This window comes from Eurytemora carolleeae, unplaced genomic scaffold (assembly GCF_000591075.1).
Source record: "Eurytemora carolleeae unplaced genomic scaffold, Eaff_2.0 scaffold150, whole genome shotgun sequence".
In the NCBI taxonomy this organism is placed as follows: Eukaryota; Metazoa; Arthropoda; class Copepoda; order Calanoida; family Temoridae; genus Eurytemora; species Eurytemora carolleeae.
The window spans coordinates 337459-355725 of record NW_019396434.1 but is presented as its reverse complement, the minus strand read 5'-3'; the positions used below and the strand labels follow the sequence as shown (position 1 = coordinate 355725).

The window sequence follows — 18267 nt, the reverse complement described above, 5'->3', positions numbered from 1 at the left end:
AAAAATATTTTTTTTTCCTTTTGGACTTTAAAAAATCTATATTTTTTACTATTTGCTCGGGTTCCAAAACTAAAATAAAAGAAGTTTTTAGAATTGTTATGGTTTTTTTGAAAAAATTGTAAAAAATATTGTAAAAAACGAATTAACAATATCTCTGTCTGCCTCGATTGGGTTTCATCTTATGAAATACTTGATAAAGATAAATATAGTGACAAATTCTAATTTTGAATATAACACCTTATGTTATGAGCATGCAAAGGCGTAATAAAAAGACCCAAATCAGTCTTTTAAAATATTGTTTCGGAAAAAATATAGAAATTTTCTAATAATTAAATGTAAACTTTGAATAAGTGTGATTTTCTAATCTCCAGAATTTATCAGCGTTAACGAATCCCATAAATCTGAAGATTAGATATATTTTACTAAAATATCGAGCTTAGGTCAATTATTTCTAATCTCAAATACCAGAAGCTGAAGAAACCGAGTTGGAAATGAATATCAGTTTTTATACCCTTTTCCATGGTCTGGCTTGGTTAACAGTATACAATGTATGATTAATGTTTATTATCCTTAGAATTTAAAATGACCCACCCAGTAGGTCAAGGAAGCGAAAAATTCATTGTATATACCGTTTCAACACATTTTATTGCAATACACATGTCAAGGGTCGAGTCTGTTTTACAAATATTTTGTACCGCGCCGCCTTTGGATTCCTGTTGAATGGGGGTTGAGTGAAGCGTCACCAAACCTCGCGGATAAATCCATGAAATAAACCAACCAACGCGGCTCAGTTACAACCAAACTCTTGATGAGTGTACACGTGAGATTTGTGTGACTAATGTTGAGAGAAGAGTTATAACTTGACGTGATCATGAATAAATCTAAGGAAACAATTGAGGATATTTTAAAGGATGCGGCTGAGAATGGAGATACCCAAAAGCTGATTGGACTTCTGGAAAAAGGGGCACCTTTCGTCGTTGATATGGTACATACTATTTAAATTATTTATATCTTAAGATTCAAACACTTTTTTGTATTAACTATTTATACTCAAAGCATCTTCATTCAAATAAGCCTGAAACATAAACATTTAATACTATTCACATACAATTTAATTTTGTTCCATTTAGGGCCTGCAAAAAATAAAGTCTGGTATGTCACACAAAAAATTAGACAATCTTTTTGCATCCTTAAAAGTTTTTTTTTACTTTCAACAAAAAAAATTTCTAGTAGAATGTACAAACCTTATTATTTAAAAAGTTTATGTTATAAATATTTGTTCTGGTTTATAAGGTTTAAATTACACATGTACGTAGATACAAAAAAAGCAGATTACAGCCAAACCACAAATTTCTCAGAATTGTTAGTTTTCTCGTTTATGAATATAAGGTTACTTTTAAATGGTGACTGCTGAGCTTGGCATTATTATTAACATTATTTGTAAAAGTTGATTTATTTTTTCATTCTCTTTTATATTTATCTAATACTTGTTAAAAAGTATGTTATTTCTTGTCTAACTTTCTCTAGCTGTCTACATTTTTCTAGTTGCCCACACTTGTCTACATGTCTAAACTTTTCTAGTTGTCTACACTTGTCTACATGTCTACACGTGTCTACATGTCTACACGTGTCTACATGTCTACATATTTAACGATCTTCCGAATTCTGCAATAAAATTCAGAAACCTTTTAACTGGGAAACTAGTTGGATTGATTGATTGATTGATTATCTGGCACATGATGCATTATTATGCAAGATTTATGTTGGACCTTTCTGGCACATTTCCAAAAGTGAGATAAAGCCTGGACAGTTTAACGCCTAAATAAATACTAAACGTTTTTCAAACAATGGGGGTATTATGGATATAAAATAAAGACATTGGGTTTGCAAAAATATGATACAAAATGGCAGTTACAATATGGTAAAAAATATGAAAATTATGAAAATATGAAATTAGCACTTAAATTAGAAATGATCTTCCATTTAATAAAAAGGTATGAGCGATTCACAGCAGTACACTTCTGATATCTTTAAAAAATATCGTAGCTTGAAAAGTGTTTAATTCAGACAAATTCCTACATTGTTTCTGAACCAGAAATTAATCGATTTCAAAGAAAATATGAATCTGAAATGCCACTCTATAAATGGAGGCAGAGTCGATCACTTGAAATATTGCCTACAGTCTCTTTAAAACAGCAATTTTTCACCTTGAGTTTTTAATTTTCATGAGAAGAAAAAAATCTTTTAGCAGCATTGAAAGAGTTTAAATTCATCAAATTCTTCGTTAAATAATTGTGTAATAAATCAATAGAGGTTTAACATATTCACATGATATTCACATACATGTTTCATTCTATTCAATTCAAAGCCATTGAAACATTAAGCTATTCATGCAGCAGAATTGTTTATTTTTAAATAGGTTTCATGCTTTAATCTATGCTAATGTATTGAATTGTTGAAATAATACTTTCAATTATGTAAAAGTGAATACTCGTAGACTCCCAAAGTAAATTAAAAAAAATAAGATAATGAAAAAAGATTTAATAACCGATCCACAACAATGCTCTTTAAAGGGAGTGTTCGCGAAAAATTAAAGGGGGTATAGGCTTAATGCGATAAAAAAGCGCTTTTGATCGCTTCTAATCTTACTTCTATCTGTTGCGTCTATAAGAAGAAAATTGTTAAATACGTCTCATACCGAATAACATGGCGTCCATACAAATTGAGAAAATTGCAACATACGACTTAGACCGTAAAAAAATCAATTTAATTTTAAACAAAACATTCAAATATTACAACCTGTAGTCATCGATTATCTATCGCCACATTTCTATATAGTTGATTTTTCATGATATGTTTTAATTATTATGATCTGAGAGTTACTCATAAAAACATTGAAGACGACATTTTCATATTTTCCAGGAATGTTCGAAAACAAGTTGTAAGCTAAATATTATTTTAAAAAACAAAATCAAAACTAGTATGAAATATCAAATATATATACAAATGTGGCGAAAGATAATCGATGACTATAGGTTGTAATATCTGAATGATTTGTTTGAAATTAATTTGATTTTTTTACGGTCTAAGTCGTATGTTCCAATTTCCTCAATTTGTATGGGCGCTACGCTCTTCTGTATGAGACGTCTTTATCAATTTTCTCCTTACAGACGAAACAGATAGAAGTAAGATTAGTAGCGATCAAAAGCGCTTTTTTATCGCATTGTATTACGTGATTTCATCTTATCTTTAAAGATATAAATGTTAAGAAGCTTCGTTAGGTAATCCTGGATATGATAATTTCTTCCATTCTTTCATAAAATAAACTTCAAAATGTCAAATTTTTAGCTTAGTTCCTGTTTAATCATAATTTATTATTTATTAGCTTTTAATCTTTTAACTTAATTTAACTTAAAATCTTTGCCTATTCAAAACTCTATGAAAGTTATCCAAACCTTCAGTTTTGTATCTAAATTGTTTTCTCTACTCTATATAAATACAATACTCTATGAAAGCTACCCAAATCCTAGATTTAATATCTAAATTGTTTTCTCTACTCTATATAAATAAACTACTCTATGAAAGCTACCCAAATCCTAGATTTAATATCTAAATTGTTGTCTCTACTCTATATAAATACACTACTCTATGAAAGCTACCCAAATCCTAGATTTAATGTCTAAATCCCACGATTTTTCAATCAAGTCGTGATACAGCGTTTACAGATTGCGATGCCTTTGGCCTTTTTATTTCTTGCAAAAACCTGGAATATAATGCCAAGATACTTTTAAAAGCCAAACAGCAAATAAACCCATTTCAAGGGTTGCATGATAGTTTAGAATGTTGTTAAGATTTACGAAATGTATCCTTGTTCTTTAGTTGAATTAGAAAAGGTTAAAAAATTGACTTGTATCTATCTCAACTATCAAACTGTCAGAACAAGTTGAGATTTAGCTCAGGGTAAAAAATGATTGATTTTGAGACCTGTCTCTCTCTCTATCTCTTATCAACCCGTATTTAACGCTTCTCATCTCAAAACCTTTTTGAGATTTTAAGATAAGAATTTTTGTATTTCTTCATCATTTATTTTATCATCATTCATGATTGTAAAATTAACATCTTTGTTCTTTATTATATGTTATATATATTATAATTTTCAACATATTTTAAACTAAAATTTTTGAAATGGGGGAAATCAAGGTACTAATGCAAGGAAAGTTATTTTAGACGTGTGCGCATTTTTTGTACTACAGTGTACTGGTCATATTCTGGTCATAGGAAACTATTATTTGAATTTTCAAAATTATCAAAATCAAATGCTTTATCCTCCTCGGATACTAGACGAACACTGAAGCATCTATTCTTGTTTACAAACTCCGCCCAGTGAGAACTGGTTTCAATATGTACGCAGAGTATACGCGACCGTAATTAACTTTCCTTGCATTAGTACCTTGGGGGACATGAATTAAATCGATTTAACGAGTTAAAGTCATTTTGTCAAGATTTGGAAGATCTGCCTAATAATGGTCGATTAAACCTTTTTGTAAAGGGCTTTTATTTCTTTTATTTAAATTACTCAGTTCGGTTTTTTGACAATCCCATTCGTCGTCGTACATTATTTTTTAAAAATCCTATACGTCGTTTTTTCGAAAAAAAGGGGGGGGGCATACGTTTTAATTTTTTAAATATACATTGTTTTTTTTGTTACGAAAATTATTCATAGATTTTGAGCATCAAAACATTTATTTTGATATAGTCCGGTCGATCATACTGAGCTATAGTTAGTTTTATATAACTATTGATTAGATGATATTTATATCTACGGAATAACATTTTATAAAACTGTTAATCTTTCAAATAATTGTTTAAAAATAGTATTTCACAGACATGTGTGTTTTAAGTATATTTATCATTGTTGACTATACTAAGTGCGAACAATTTTATGATTTTTCACAAGTTTTGTAACTTATAAAATATGTTTTATGCTAATTATAAATGAAATTTTATTATTACATTAAAACATGTATCAATATAATTGCAAATGTAAATATTTGTTTTATTTTCAAGGATTACTTTACGCTAAGAGATTGATGCGTATATGAGATATAGGGTGTTCAACGAAACATAATATTTGGGAGACGACTTGAAGATTGATGCGTATATGAGATATAGGGTGTCCAACGAAACACATGATATTTGGGAGACGACTGGAAGATTGATGCGTATATGAGATAGGGTGTCCAATAAAGCATGATATTTAGGAGACGACTTGAAGATTGATGCGTATATGAGATATAGGGTGTCCAACGAAACATGATGTTTGGGAGACGACTTGAAGATTGATGCGTATATGAGATATAGGGTGTCCAATAAAACATGATATTTAGGAGACGACTTGAAGATTGATGCGTATATGAGATATAGGGTGTCCAACGAAACATAATATTTGGGAGACGATTTGAAGATTGTCTTTGATATTTTAAATCTATTTATGGCATATAGTTTGTAAATTTTTCATTATTTTTGTCAGAATATTGCCTTTAAAAACAGATTGTCGAATAAAAGCCGTGAACTATTTCAAAGGACAAAAACGATCGTCAAATTCATTTGTCATATTTTGTGGGACACCCTGTTTGATGAATGACAAGGATTGAATGTTTGTTTTTACTTTACATATTCTACCTTCACCCACACATCTTCATTGTTTAACAAGGATATATCATCCTAGTCATCTCAATGCGGGTGCAATGCCTAATTTATTTTATATGAATTGATACAGTGAGATCCATAATATGTTGAATAGGACGACGACTGAAATGATTTCTCAAAGTCTAATAAATATGGAAAAATACAATGTGTGGTTCTTTAAGCTTCTTGTAAAATGATTTGCTTTTAAAACAACGATCCAAGAAACATAAAACAGCTTATCTGTCGTCTTTATATTCAACAGATTGTTGGGTATCACAGCAGTACAATACAGGCAGTTTTAACCAGGTGCGATATGGAGTTTTGTACTGTATTGTCTATATATATTATATATAAAGTAGTAACCTCTGTTTGCTTGTTTGGATGTCTGATTTGAACTCATGAATTCTTTGAACGATTTCCTCTAATTTTGATTGTGGAACTCGGGATAACCACGGGAATGTTCTTTGCTTGGTTTTGAGATTCTAAATTGAGTGGGTCGACTTTATAGGAAACAAATACAATCATGAATTAAGACCAAGTGCGGGTAAACGGTGGGAGTTACTATGAATAACCTGGGCAGCGCCGGGCTCCCATGCTAGTATACTATACAGTACTGTACACAGAGTGTTGGGGGTCAACATTGTACAATGTACAATGTACTGATCTTTGTCTTTAAGTGGTTTTTAAACATTTAACCCATAGTGGTATGCTCTGCTTTGCAATAGCTTGCTCTGGTTTTTAAACATTTAACCCATAGTGGTGTGCTCTGCTTTGCTATAGCTTGCTCTGGTTTTGGCAAGGAGCTGGGACAGTTTGTGAAAAACGCCCAAACTATTCCTATAGGTTTACGTGGGAGAATTAAACGTATTTTAGCAAGGTGTGTCTTCCCATCCACAATCTTAAGGAAGGTTTTACGCATTTGACGCATGGATTAAATATCAAAATGTCCGTGAAACCATTGTTGATGGATTAGAGGGATAAAACCGATCCTTTAGAGATCGTATCATTTGACGCATTTTTTCTGCGTCTGGTTAAGATTTGTTCAAGATTTACAGATATTTTGCAATTGAAACCAATGAAGGGGTTAACAAACAATCTCAAAATTTAAATTGTTTGGAACGCCAAATAAAAAATTGATCCAAAACTGAAAGATCTAAACACGGAATCGTTTTTTATACACCCCTAGTTTATCCATATCATCTATCACATCTCTACATTTATATGATCTGAGTTCAGCGTACGCTTTGAGAGCAATCAATTTTTATCTACAGGATCTGATATTAATATACGCAATCGTTTACATATTATCTTTCCTTAATTATGTCCGAATAGGAGCGTAGATTATTTAAAAATGCGTAGAGAGATAGAAAAGAAAATAATTACGCGAAGGAATTATTCAAAGATGGCAATGCCCGATTCACATCGGCACCCATGAAACCTTTATCTGATCAATAATGTGGAAGATATTGTCGTTTTCAAGGTTTAAAAATCTGTAATTCAGATAATTCCTGCAGTATAAATGGCAAGTCACTTTTGAAGATATAATTATTTTCAAAATTATTCACATTGATATATAATTAATTCTTGAACAGACAAATTTTTTTTGGTTAAACTGTGTTGATCGGGCGTTTTCATATTTGAATTAAAATAAGGTCACTTGAAATCAGCACACAGTCCCTTTGATATTTTATAATAGAAATTCTGTCAGATCTAAATGCATAGTGTATTACCATCGGATTGCAAAAATGTGGCGATTCGAAAGGTGTGCGTTCAGGTCTGTTGCTTGTTGAGTTCATGAACAATATTCCAAGAATGGTTATGAACTTGTTAATTAATTACTGTATATTCAATGGTTCTCTCTCCACTACTTCCTAGTTCAGAATTGAAATTAGGCCAATAAATTAGTTTATACGGGGATAAAAACTGATCTATTGACCCGGGCTATAAGACTAAGAAAGGCGGTGAATTTATTATGCTAGTTATCTTAAAAGAAACATGGAACGATTTAAAGATAACAATTTATCTATTTTGCTTGAGGCACGTTGCCCGATTTGTCTTTTTATTAATGAGCCAATGCCTTCTTTATTTATCAATGTTTGGCCGGCACACGTTATCATTTTTGAAATTACATTTTAAATCTGGTTAATTGTTTTTAAATAACCCTTTTCATTCATGTTTACAAACGTTTTTACAAACATTCTTCTTCTAAAAATGTCAAAATGTTAAAAAAACATGTCTTGAATTTTCGTATAGAACCGAATAATAACTATAAGAGGTACTACAAGCATGCAAAGTCGCACTGAATTTACATAATAATTTGCGGCATTCTTCTTTGTACGGTTATTATACCCCCCCCCCTTCTCCTCCAAAATAACTGTAGGGTTTAATCCCTTTGCGGTGATCTTATAATCTCTAGAAAATATATTTTAAGGATTTAATCTCTCAAGAGATTTATCATGTTAGTTAGTTCATCGAGATTTAGCATCTTTCACTGTCTGTTTGTTCGTGTGTTCGTCAAAATTCCCAGTTCAATTTTACATCAGAACTTCACGATTTTCCATTCGAACTGATTTTCAAATTACAACTTCACGCTTAAATATAGCTCATTAGCGCTTCGACTTTATAAATATGAATTTTACTTAAGTTTTTCAATTGTTTAGGATGGGCAGACAGTACTACATCTAGCGGCCATTAAAGGACACACAAGTACTGTAGAGGCACTGCTGGACCGAGGCTGTGATGCAAACATTCAAGATTTTGTAAGTTTTTAGTTTCAGAAATTCACAATTTCAAAATATTAAAAAATTTTGCGGATTCACAATTTCTTTTACCTGGATTTTTTAAAACTTTACGAAAATCTAAAATTTTTGGAGACAACTTTTTGTAATTCTGAGCCTGCCTAAAGGGTCATGTTTGGTGACACAAAATATTTGGGCTGGATCGGTTCAGCCGTTTTGACGTTTATTGGATACATACAAACAAAAACCCACCCAGACAAGCAAAGGATATATGTAGAAGTAGTAATCTCTGTTTGTTTGGATGTCCGATCATAACTAATGACTTAACCCCTGGACCGATTTGCCTCAAAGTTTGATTTAAGGAACTCGGTATATAGAAACACGAGAATCTTCTTAGCTTAGTTTTAAAATTAATAAATTGAGTGGGTTGACTTTTATACAGAAAGGTTGGCTTCCAGACAAAGCTGGGTCCCCGAGATGTTACATTTTAATCCAACAAAAATATACTTTTCTTTTGAATGAACACACAAAATATGTCCTTAGGAAACACTTACAAATAATAAACGATCCGTAACTTTTATATTTGATTTGAGTAGATTTGGTACAAAGTTCAAAAGATATTTATACCAAATATTTAAAAAATTGCCTAAAAGTATTATAACATCAGGATATATGTTTTGCTAAATATATATCAGTATGCCCCCCCCCCCCCCACACACACACAATTTTTCAGAAGTGTTTTACGAGTGTTTATTTAGAAAAATTCTCTGAAGGCTTAACAGTGAACAAATCAAAATATTATTCCACCATAACATGATTCTAAAAAACCGAAGCAATAAAAAACCTTGAAAATACAAGTTGAAGAATTTGAACTCCATGTTTATACATCATCAGCTCTATCTTGATTATTTGCTGGTGGATAAATTACTGTCTAAAGGATAATAATCGTTGTAGGGTAATTTGATTAAGATTACACAGACAATAATTGAATGATATAGAAAACCCTAATCATCCATAATAGTTCCATGGTGTAATCATATCCATAATAACTTGATTATACTTCATATACCATCATATAACCCTATTGGAGCCCATTTAACCATATTCGCACAATGTACAATATAAGTTTAATTTGTAACCTAAAAGTGTACACAACACTTAATGTTGGTGCATTTATTGTTGTAAATTTCACGGACTTTTAACTTTAATAAATTGCGCCAACTTTCATAATTTTCACACATTATTTAAAAATTTATTTTAGCCAAAACAAGCCAAATGTTTTAAAATGACTGTTTATTTGATCTGTTATATACATATACAGCATGTTGGTTTTAAAACGGTTATTTTACAAGTGATTGTTGAAACAAAGCTAAGTAAACAAAAAGAACATAATTGCCACGACATAAGTATGTTTTTACAATATATATAGATAAGATAGATAGATAAATGGAAAGGTGTGGATAAATAAATAAAAAGTTGATAAATTGTTTTACGTTCGTTCTAAAAAGTGACAAATTAAACGTTTAGCAGATAACACTTTGTAATCAAGAGAGTAGGACAATATATGTATAGAGAAAGAGAGCGAAAGATAGATATAGATAAATAGATAGATAGATAGATAGATAGAAGATATAGATAAATAGATAGATAGATAGATAGATAGATAGATAGATAGATAGATAGATAGATAGATAGATAGATAGATAGATAGATAGATAGATAGATAGATAGATAGATAGATAGATAGATTGATAGATAGATAGATAGATAGATAGATAGATAGATAGATAGATAGATAGATAGATAGATAGATAGATAGATAGATAGATAGATAGAAAACTGGCTGGCTAGATAGATAGATAGATAGATAGAAAGATAGATAGATAGATAGATAGAAAGATAGATAGATAGATAGATACATATATAGATCGATAAAGAAATAGATAGATAAATAGATAGATAGACAGATAGATTTAGTAAATTATGTCGAATTAAAATCAATTGATTAATCAGCTAATCAATAAATCGATTACTATTTGATTAATTGATTAATAAAGTGATTAATAATTTAAATGATCAATTAGCTAATTATTGATTAATTAATATATCGATTGATTGATAGATCATTGACAGATTGATTGATTTATTTATATATCGACTGATATTTTGATTCATTAGTTTATTTATTTATCGACTGATATCTTGATTGATTGATTGTCTCTAGTGTGGGCACACCTCCCTACAGCGTGCAGCTGCTGGCGGCCATCTTGAAATATCTAAACTTCTCCTTGAACACGGGGCTTCAGTTGATCATCAGGATGAATTGGTAAGAATAAGATATCTTTGTTATAATATNGGGGGGGGGTAGACTTTTTTGCCTCTTGTCTTAGAATTCCAGTTTTCTATAAAAATGATTATTCTACATCTTCAATCTGGACAAAGGAAGAGCTCAAATTCATTACTTCGACAACTTTTTGATCTCGTAGCTCCTCGGTAAGTATTAGGAAAGACGTTTTTTTAAATTGCATATTAGAAATTCAAAACTATTTGTATCTTCTTTCTCTTGAGAAAAGAGTGTTATGATTGAACATATGCAGGATTGCAATCTAATGTGCAAGTGACTTTGTTTAACATTGCACTGCAAACAATTTTAATAAATTTTGTTCCCCCCTTCCGCATTAACACTCTTAACAGCGCCACTTTTGAACTATTACTCTCTTATGTTTAACATTATTAGCGTCTGTGTAGTGTGTGTCTGTGTAGTGTGTGCCTGTGTAGTGTTTAGTGTGTGTTTGTGTAGTGTGTAGTATGTGTCTGTGTAGTGTGTGTTTGTGTAGTGTGTGTCTGTGTAGTGAGTAGTGTGTGTTTGTGTACCTTGTGTCTGTGTAGTGTGTAGTGTGTGTTTGTGTAGTGTGTGTCTGTGTAGTGTGTAGTGTGTTTGTGTAGTTTGTGTTTGTGTAGTGTGTAGTGTGTGTTTNTGTCTTGTCTGTCTTGTCTGTCTTGTCTGTCTTGTCTGTCTTGTCTGTGTACTGTGTGTTTGTGTAGTGTGTGTTTGTGTAGTGTGTGTTTGTGTAGTGTGTGTTTGTGCAGTGTGTGTGTGTGTTTGTGTAGTGTGTAGTGTGTGTTTGTGTACTATGTATTTGTGTAAGACCCCGTGAAACGATAAAACATAATTTATTTGTTTACAAACAATTTTTCATCTGAATCCAAACCTGTTGTTTACATTTGGAAGCAAAGCATGGAATTTATGATGTTTAAGGCAGTATAAAGGATAAAGGCAGTGCAAACTGCCTTGTTTATAGATATTACGAAGAACTAAACGTGGTTTAGATAGGGCTGGGATCGTTTGACCTTTTTCAAGCCGTTCGTTAATGGTGAGATAAAACATAAAGTTGCCTTTTTTTAATCATTAGCTGAACTTTTTGTTTTAGTCAGTTCGTTTATCGAGTTGCCGCGACGTTTGGTATCGATCTCGATTTAACGGCGTTAACGGTGGACATTTTTAATATTTGTTAACGGTTGGAAAGTTTGCTAACGAGAGCAGTGCTTCTACCCATCTATTGTGCAAGGTTGTGAGGTTTTAATTTCAGAAAAAAAAGACAACATTCAAACTATTTGATGATTTAACAAAAATAACAGATTTTTCCCTTCGTAAAGAAAATTTCCGGGTTATTTTCAAAAATTGCCGTTCGTTGCCCAGACCTATAGGGTTAATTCCATTGTTGTTCAGTAGAACCGGTTAAACTCCATATATCTTCAAGTTTATATCTTTATGTTGCTAAATCATTATTTTTATATGGATTTATACAATGCGTACAGAATCGTATGCATAACTAAAGTAGAGAATGACAGGTCGTCGTCATAGAAATTGTTTAAAAGCATTTTTCGGGGTAACATTATTCAGACATACTGAATTTCTTTTAAATTTAAAACTTTTGTATAATTAAAGCCCTGATTACCCAAAACTTTTTGTCATTATTTAAGATGCAAAGAAGAAAGGGCACAATTTTGAAAGCCCGTGTATGTTTTTAAGCTTTCTTCCAACTTTTGTCATATATAATATACAGAGCTAAAATTATAGATAAATTATCATGCTGGTGGGACACCTATAAACATTTTATGAGTCCCCCCCCCCCCCCCCCCCCCCNCCCATTGGTAAAAAGGTCGTCTTTACCTACATTGGAGCGCATTAAGAGTATCTTACCTTATCATACAACCTTGACTCTACCTAAGAAGTATCTAAGGTTGTAGTTATTGCAGTACAACTTGAACTACAGTTTTATTCTCCAGTACCTAACATACCTACCTACTCTACCTATATACCCTACTTGCCTACTTACCTACCTATCTACCTACCTACCTACCTACCTACCTACCTACCTAACTATCTACTTACCTGCCTAGAACCTACCTACCTAGCTGTCTACCTACCTACCTACCTACCTAGCTACCTACCTACCTAGCTACCTACCTACCTGTAACCTATCTGTATTTTAGTATGGAAACACTGCCCTACATGAGGCTGCCTGGAAAGGATATAGCAGAACTGTAAACCTTCTCTGTAAGAAGAAAGGAAATGTTTATATCAAGAACAGGGGAGGGTGAGTCTTATTTTTCTTCATATATTTTTTTAAATCATAAAACATGAATAACAGTTTTTTTTGACTTGAAAATTGATTTAATCGTATTATTTTTGAGAAAGAAGAAAACGAAGGATATGAACTGATACATAAAATAAAATGACTGAAAATGGATGCACGAATAAGGATGAAAGGGTTAATGAGTGAATTAATGAATGCTGAATATGAATAAATGTATAGGTTTACCCCCCTACATCTCTCCTGTCAAAACGGGCACAATCAAAGCTGTAGAAACATCCTCATCACAGGATGTAAACCAGATCTTAAAAACGATGTAAGTAACTTAGTTTTTCGTTTTGTCTGTCTTGTCTGTCTTGTCTGTCTTGTCTGTTGTATTAAAGTGTTTATATTTGATTATTGGGAAACCAGACACACATATCAGAAAATTATAGAATTTCTCTTGTTTTTAACATAATTCTTATTTCTCTTTTCACAATATTTTATGTTTAGAAAAACCAAGCATGCGGAAATGCAGTGATCGTTAAGATTTATAGATAAATAGATCTATTTATTATATGTTCACTTTTACTTTTCTATATTTATAGATAAATAGATCTGTTTGTTATATGTTCACTTTTACTTTTCTATATCTATAGATAAATAGATCTATTTGTTATATGTTCACTTTTACTTTTCTATATCTATAGATAAATAGATCTATTTGTTATATGTTCACTTTTACTTTTCTATATTTTTTGTTTTTGTTTGTTTGTTTGTTTGATCGATCATGAGGAACCCCTGCCCGATTTTCCTCCCATTTGGATTGGGTGACTCGATAGAACAACTTAGAAAAAGTTTAGTTTTCTAGGCAAAGCTGGGTTTCCAATCTAGTTTTTTATAAAGCAACAGATATTTCTTATTCAGTATTCAGTATTTTAATAGGGGGTATAATGTTTGGCTTTACATGATTAAAAATACATAAAGGCGACATAGGCGAAAAAAGACATAATTAAATCATTTATTTCTAATTAATACAAACAGATACAAATAGAGAATGTTTTTAGAAATTTGATCCTTTCTTGTGCAATATCTTCATAAACTTTTTGACATGAAAAAATATAATTCTTCGTAATTAAGAAGTTTTTGTCTCCGGTCTGTTTCAGTGATATTCTTTATTTATTATGATGACGACGCTAATGTAGTAAATACCATCATTATTTAAACTTTTTACTTTTGCGAAGTAAATATATATATTGTAATATGTGACTAGAACAAGAGTTGCAATAAAAATAAGATTTTATTATCACACCGAACGTGGTATTTTCTACCTGTTTTGTAGGGCGATAAAGTAACTTTTTTACCCTACGACGGGAAATATTAGGTGTGATAAATTCTCTCAAAATTTAATAAAATATATAATTGATAATATTATTTATACGTCCGTATCACGTGACCAGAAAAGAAAGAAAAGAATCTCGATGCCATGTGAAATAGGAATTCCAATATGGTGTCTTCTTTTTATTCAAAATACTGAGAATTAATTAGACTTTTTAGTTATATTTAACATTTTTACAAAGGAATTGACTCTTTGCAACAAACTCTGATTTTCTAATCCCTATATCTTTTGATTCCAACGTCGTAAGCCTTTGAAATTTCAAACTATGACTTTTGTTAGATCAAAAAATATAAGTTTGAAATATCAAAGGTTTACGACATTGGGTTCCAAAGATATTGGGATTAGAAAATCAGAGTTTGTGGCAAAGAGTCAATTCCTTTGAATCTATGGATATATATAATTCATACTTGATCAGACCAGGTTTTNAATGAGTTGTTTCCTAATTTATCTTTGTTAAGGCTTCAAAAATGAGAGAAATAACAATGCAAATGTCGAAAAGAGATAAATTAGGAAAAGAATAAGAAAGAAAAAAAGAATTTTTAAAAAGTGGGGAAGTAGGGTAGAGTAATGCACATAATAGGATAATGCCTAATGTAAAAATGTAGAATTATCAAAATATCTTGAATTAGCAAATCTGTAGCAAATCTTTAATGATGCATTAAGATTTACAATTGAACATTTAGATATTTTAAAGATCAATTTAATTTCCTGTTCAGAACCCTGGTCATAGTCTTTATTTGTTCTTTCTGCTTTTTCATAAAATAATCATCTCAAATCCTGCAGTTATTTCATTGTTCAAAGGTTTTTTTTTACACCACCCAAACTCAAGATAGAGGTCTTAATCTTTTTAAAAAAATAGTGGATCAAAAGTACATAGTTAAATGTCAGTTCAAAAGTACATAGTTAAATGTCGGGTCAAAATTACATAGTTAAATGTCGGGTCAAAAGTACATAGTTAAATGTCGAGTCAAAAGTACATAGTTAAATGTCGGGTCAAAAGTACATAGTTAAATGTCGGGTCAAAAGCTATTCCAGGATTGCTCAGTACTAAAGCTAGTAATACCGTTCATTTTACAAAGAATCCAGAGTTAGATGCAACCCTTTAGTTTACACTGTTTGTTCTTCTTATTTGAAATAAAAAAGTATTGTGCACGCTCTACAACAATAGTTTACTAGTTCTTAAAGGGACTGTTAGCATAATCTCTAGTGACACTCCGTGCAAAGATGATTCACGATAGTACCTTTAAAACCTTTATCTGATCAATAATGTGAAGGATATCGTTGTTTTTCTAGATTTAACTCCTATTTGTTTTTATGCAGTATGTAGAAATGTGCAAGTCACAATTTTGTAGAGAAAACACAATTAAAAATAACCCGTTTTAAGAATTATAAACATTGATATCTAACTTGTGCTTTAACAGACAAAACTTTTAAAATTTTTTATTGGAGGATCACATGAAATAGCGCTCACAGTCCCTTTAATCTAGTTCTGCGCGCTTGTGTTTGCTCCATCGTGCGTGCTTATTTAGTTGTCTGTTTTTGCAAACTGTTTATCTGTTTGTGAGTTAACAGTTATATTAATCCTTTTCTTTCAAGCTACACGGTCAGAAGCTAGAACTAGGGTATCATATTATATGNAAGTTTGCATAAAAATGTAACTTGAAGCTAAATTTTTTTTGAATAAAAAACTTTGAATCTTTCCTGGGCAAATCTGTCATTTTTATCATTTTGCCATTTTACCTGTAAATTCCCTCTATTTCAATTTCTTTGTTTTTTTTAATTTAACTAATATAATTTAATTGAAATTATGTTAAACATTTTAAACTAGAAAATATAAAAAAATTAGGTTTTTTTGGAGAATATTTTATTGAAATCTAAAATTATGTTTTGTTAAACTTTTGAAGTGATTTGATTTTGAAAAATTCTATTTGTATGCCTCACAAAACCATGGTTTTTATTTCTCTGCTATAAGATCACGCAAAGTTTTCGCCAATTTGATTTTTTTAAAACTGAAACTAGATCGGGCTTCAGCTTTAAAATGTACATATCCAGGGCTACACAAAAATGAGTTGATGAGGTAAACCCAAATACCGAAGCATAGCGATATCCTTTATAATCAACTTAAAACTTTATTAACAATTTTCATCATTGTCTAGATCTCTTTGTACAATAAGAGTTTCTGTCATGAATACTTCTTGGAAAGGCAACTAATGTACTATGCCTAGATTAAGAATGTTCAGGGGGGGGGATGGAGAGTGACCCCAAAATGTTTACAATACATTTGTTCTGCGATTTCTTAGAGAAATATAAACACTATTGAAATTTTTCAATTTTCTCTCGAAAACTGCAGTGAGCTTTTTTAAACAAAAAATGAGTTGTTTCCTAATTTATCTTTCTTGAACCAACCCATTGTGTTCTATGCACGCACATGTTTGACTGGGTGTTGCCGCGTGCGCTTTTAAATCGATAATCTTTTATTGAACGTCAACTCCCGTCATTTTTAATTCATTAAATATTATACTTATGCAATAATTCTATTGGAGACTGAATAGAGCATAAACAGTAAACAGTATTTAATTCATTAAATATTATGCTTATGCAATAATTCTATTGGAGACTGAACAGAGCATAAACAGTAAACAGTATTTAATTCATGAAATATTATGTTTATGCAATCATTTAATTTCAGACTATATAGAACATAAACACTAAACAGTAAACAGTATTTAATTTTAAACCTCCTTAATACCTCCTTAATTAGCTAACCTATTATTTTAATGCATGCCTAACTTTGCTTACCTACCTACCTACCAACCTACCTACCTACCTATCTACCTATCTACCTATCTACCTACCTACCTACCTACCTATATAATTAACCAATAATGTAAATTAAGATATATTGATGATAATAAATATGATAATGATAATAACAATAATAATAATAAAAATAATAATGATAATAACAATAATAATAATGATAATAATAATAATAATGATAATAACAATAATGATAATGATAATAACAATAATAATAATAATAATAATAATAATAATGATGATAATAATAATAATAATAATAATTATAATAATAATAATAATAATAATAATAATAATGTTCTTATAAGATCTTACTTTATTGCATGCATTTTATTTAAATTGAAAATAAATTTCATAAAATAATTTTTTTTTAAATGATTTTCCTCCCTTTCTTTTAGTCTTCTGTGACATTCCACACCTTGCATACACTACATACACTGCATACGTTACATAAATATGCTACATACACTACATACACTGCATACACTACATATATTACATATATTACATAACTACATTGGCCATACGCAACATACACTACATACCTAGTAAACAATATATAATGTAATAGTACTTATATTGCCTACTTTTCTTTATCCATTTTTTAACATTAAAAAATTTCCGGATATTCAGACTTCACCATATTGTTAAAAATATTCAACATTTTTATTTTTACTTTGCTTTTTCTTATGAAAAGTATTAAACATTTAAAAAAAATAAAAACTTGCAGATTGAACAAATTTTGAATTTGTTAAACCTCAGATGTTTTAATGAGCAGCTTTGAAAGCCAAAAAGCTTGCTAAAAACTTGCCAAAAAGCTTGCCAAAAACTTGCTAAAAAAACTTGCTAAAAACTTGCCAAAAACTTGCTAAAAACTTGCTAAATACTTGCTAAATACTTGCTAAATACTTTCTAAATACTTGCTAAAAACTTGCCAAAAACTTGCTAAAAACTTGCCAAAAACTTGCTAAAAACTTGCTAAAAACTTGCCAAAAACTTGCTAAAAACTTGCTAAAAACTTGCCAAAAACTTGCTAAAAACTTGC

The 18267-nt window shown here is 30.6% G+C and overlaps 1 protein-coding gene across 1 annotated transcript in view; it reads left to right on the top strand.

Moving 5' to 3' along the window:
* Positions 1-803: 803 nt before the first annotated feature.
* Positions 804-18267, top strand: part of LOC111703260 (ankyrin repeat domain-containing protein 6) — a 24232-nt gene continuing 6768 nt past the window's right edge. The window contains exons 1-5 of the mRNA XM_023475152.1: positions 804-985; positions 8349-8447; positions 10651-10752; positions 12924-13027; positions 13247-13340. Of these exons, the coding sequence (XP_023330920.1) occupies positions 872-985; positions 8349-8447; positions 10651-10752; positions 12924-13027; positions 13247-13340 (513 nt within the window). The 5' untranslated portion in view covers positions 804-871. The remainder of the gene's footprint in view (positions 986-8348; positions 8448-10650; positions 10753-12923; positions 13028-13246; positions 13341-18267) is intronic.